The following is a 3,008-nucleotide window of genomic DNA, read 5'->3' as shown; positions in this document are numbered from 1 at the left end:
AATCTAAGACATGCATTACATTATCTTAGGCGTATACAACAATGGAAATCAAAGGGGAAAAATAGAGATTTTAATTGCCTAAAATCGAAGAGGTTAAAATTGTCCATTAGAGGAAAAAATGGTACGATTGGGATGAAACATTCTAATCCCACCGTAATTAATTTCCTAATCACCTCACACCCGTTCGTTAATACCATCGACCGAAACCCGAATCCGAGCCGCGGGTCAAGCCAAATTGCTATCCAGGTGTACGACGCCGTTCTAATCTATCTTCAACCTCTGCTCTCCCCTACATAAACCATAATTCGACCGTACAGAAACAAAAACAAAACAAAAAATGCGAGCTCTCGAAGCGAGTAAGAGACTCTCTCGCGCTCTCTTCACTTTCAATCCTTCTTATTCGCGCTCGTTACCGAGCTTGTTACCGTCACCCGACTGTCATCGGAGCACCGCCGACAGTAATGGTGGCACGTGTCTACTACGCTCCCCGTGGTCCGTCAGTCAACATCGTGGCGTCAAAGTCAACGCCTCTCATGCAAGTGATAATCAATTTTGTTTATTTTGGATATTTTATTGAAAATCAATTGTGAAATTGTTGAGTATGAATTAATTAATTGATCCAAATATTTGGTGCAGGTGAGGCCTGGGAATGTCATTGAAAAAACAGGTAATTCTTGCGTTTAAGTGAGCGGTTTTCAAAAATGTTTTTATTTTTTTTTTTTTTTTTAAATGCGTATGAAAGTTTTTTTAAATAATTTTTTGATGAAGAAAAAAATCAGCTAGCATTTTGGGGAAATGGAATTTAGGAATTTTGTTGTGGAAAGTGATTTTAACTTTTAAGTAATTTCGAATGAAAGTGCTTTCTACGAGTATTTAAAAGCTCTTTCTAGAAAAGCACCTGTGACTGTAATAGCTCTTCAAGTTTATTTTTTGATCACATGAAACACTTGGGTCTGTAGTTATAAAATTGATACATAAGTGCGTATATTGGTGTCAAGGGCTCTCCCAAACAAACCATTAGCATGTTTCTTGCGTGAGAAAACGTTTTGTAGAAAATCACTTGTCTAAGTGCTTCTCCAAGCTTACTCTTTAAGTGGCTTTTTTTATTAGAACAAACTTCTTATCTTTTTCATTTAACTACTGCAAAATATGAAAACCCTTTTTAGTTGTACAAAGACTAATTGTTAATGAGTTTTAATCTCTTTCGTGGTCATATATATTATGAACTAACGAAGTTATCTTGTGTTCATAATTGTGGTGGATGATACTCACTTCAGGGAAGTTTTACCAGGTATATGCATTTTGTGCTTTAATGTTATCTTTTTCTACAGTCAGGCTTGTGAAAGGCTATGATGTAATGTAATTGATGCTTTGAGAATTTGGTTTAGGTCATAGAAGCACAACATAAGCAGCGAGGAAGAGGAGGAGCCATGATGCAGGTTATTTCTGAACCCATTTTTGTCCAAATCAGTGGGATATTCATTAGAAAACTTAACAGTTGACAGATCATATTAAGAGCCGTACTATGGAAACAGTGGGTCTAACATTATTAGGATTGATTTTTTGTAATGTGGAACTTCTCTTTTAATATTGAACATTAGACTTATAAAAAAATATGAATTGTAATTGTTATATAACTTAGAAATTAACTACTCAAATGAGTTTCTAAGGATGTTAAACTGCCCTTATGGATCAAAGCTGACTGCACGCACTGCAGGGACTGTAGATATTGGATAATAATTTTCTTTTTTTGGTTCCGTTAAGGTTATGAATCACAAAAATGTGCAATTTTACTTTAAAATATCTTTTTATCTCTCTTATACAATGAAATTATTATTGTCTTACTCATTAATTTAGTGGGTAGTATATTTGTGGTTTACCATTCTTCATTGTGGTTGCCTGTATCCTGATTTTAATGATTGGACTTCTGTGCTTGGTTAGTGTGATGATTTTATGTTGCTATGATACAGCAACTTCCTTCTTTTGATCTTATAATTTTTTTGTTGGAAATTTAACATGCCACATACTCTCTATCATAGATGGAGCTTCGTGATGTAGATTCTGGAAACAAAATAAGCTTACGGTTTGGTACAGAGGAGGCTGTTGAAAGTATGCATCTTAACTTTTTAATCTTTTCCCAGTTTGCTGAGTGAAGTCTATATTGATTTTTCCTCTCTGATTATTTATTTGGTTAGGGTTGTTGGTCCGTATGGTGGTAGGGTAATCTACTTCTGTCAAAAAAGATTTAGCTTTTCATTGTAACTTAATATTCTATCTTCAGTTTATCCAAATGGTGTTTTAGTAGCTTTTTATTTAAACCCACTTTTTATCATTGTAACTTGGTTGGTCCGTTTGGATCTGTGACCTACCTAGCTATTCTATGCTAGGTTCATAAAAAAATTTTGCATGGCATTCGTACTGGATTTAATGGATGTAATTAACAATTTTAATTATTTCTGCAAATTATAAACAATTTAGATTCTTGCATAATCAAATTTGTCATCTGATTAATCTAGATTTGTCATCTGACAAATAATTTCATAAAGATTTTTAAATATTTGGAATCTGTCCTTAAAGTAAATTTCTGACTGATTACGAACAATCAAAATCGGTCAATCCATTCTTTCGCTGCTAAAACTTCCTTTTCATGAACAGGATAGTTTATCTCAGCAGGAGAGAATTTTCCTGACGCATATCGAACAATTCGTTCAATATTATCAGTACCCTTAGCCTTAAGCACTCCTCCCCAATACAGATGAGATGCATCACTTTCTATGATTAATCTATCTTCATCTTCCAAGAGTTTTAGCGGTTTTAGCTGCTTTGTCAAGGCCTTAGTCTGCTTAACACAATTAGTGTCTTCAAGTGTCCAATTCCATGGCACTTTGTCACTAACCTTAAGCGTCAAGCCATTAATTACAGTAGCGAGATTAGGAACATACTCGCGCATGTAATTGGCTAGTTATAGGTATTATTATGTTTTAGATTAGTCAAAAGTAGATTTTACT

General features: G+C 34.3%; 1 protein-coding gene across 3 annotated transcripts; it reads left to right on the top strand.

Moving 5' to 3' along the window:
- The first annotated feature begins 296 nt into the window (after window positions 1-296).
- On the top strand, window positions 297-2,678 carry LOC116141934 (elongation factor P-like). 3 transcript variants are annotated; one of them, XM_031427412.1, is made up of 6 exons: window positions 297-535; window positions 637-667; window positions 1,278-1,291; window positions 1,389-1,439; window positions 2,040-2,109; window positions 2,656-2,678. In XM_031427412.1, exons 1-6 carry the CDS (start codon window positions 338-340, stop codon window positions 2,658-2,660), a joined length of 369 nt encoding a protein of 122 aa, XP_031283272.1. In that variant the 5' UTR covers window positions 297-337; the 3' UTR covers window positions 2,661-2,678. The 3 variants fall into 3 exon arrangements, with proteins under 3 accessions (XP_031283272.1, XP_031283267.1, XP_031283276.1); XM_031427407.1 differs by lacking the exon at window positions 2,656-2,678 and adding an exon at window positions 2,196-2,400; XM_031427416.1 differs by lacking the exon at window positions 2,656-2,678 and adding an exon at window positions 2,196-2,410 and having other exon boundaries at window positions 408-539.
- Window positions 2,679-3,008: the final 330 nt, after the last annotated feature.

Source organism: Pistacia vera, unplaced genomic scaffold (assembly GCF_008641045.1).
Source record: "Pistacia vera cultivar Batoury unplaced genomic scaffold, PisVer_v2 Contig112, whole genome shotgun sequence".
NCBI classification, from domain to species: Eukaryota; Viridiplantae; Streptophyta; class Magnoliopsida; order Sapindales; family Anacardiaceae; genus Pistacia; species Pistacia vera.
This window is presented reverse-complemented; position numbering and strand designations above follow the sequence as displayed.

Coding starts and splice junctions, on each gene's coding strand:
- LOC116141934 (XM_031427407.1), top strand. CDS start 338: ATGCGAGCTCTCGAAGCGAGTAAGAGACTCTCTCGCGCTCTCTTCACT. Junction 536..636: donor TCAAAGTCAACGCCTCTCAT/GCAAGTGATAAT, acceptor TATTTGGTGCAG/GTGAGGCCTGGGAATGTCAT. Junction 1,440..2,039: donor GAGGAGGAGCCATGATGCAG/GTTATTTCTGAA, acceptor TCTCTATCATAG/ATGGAGCTTCGTGATGTAGA.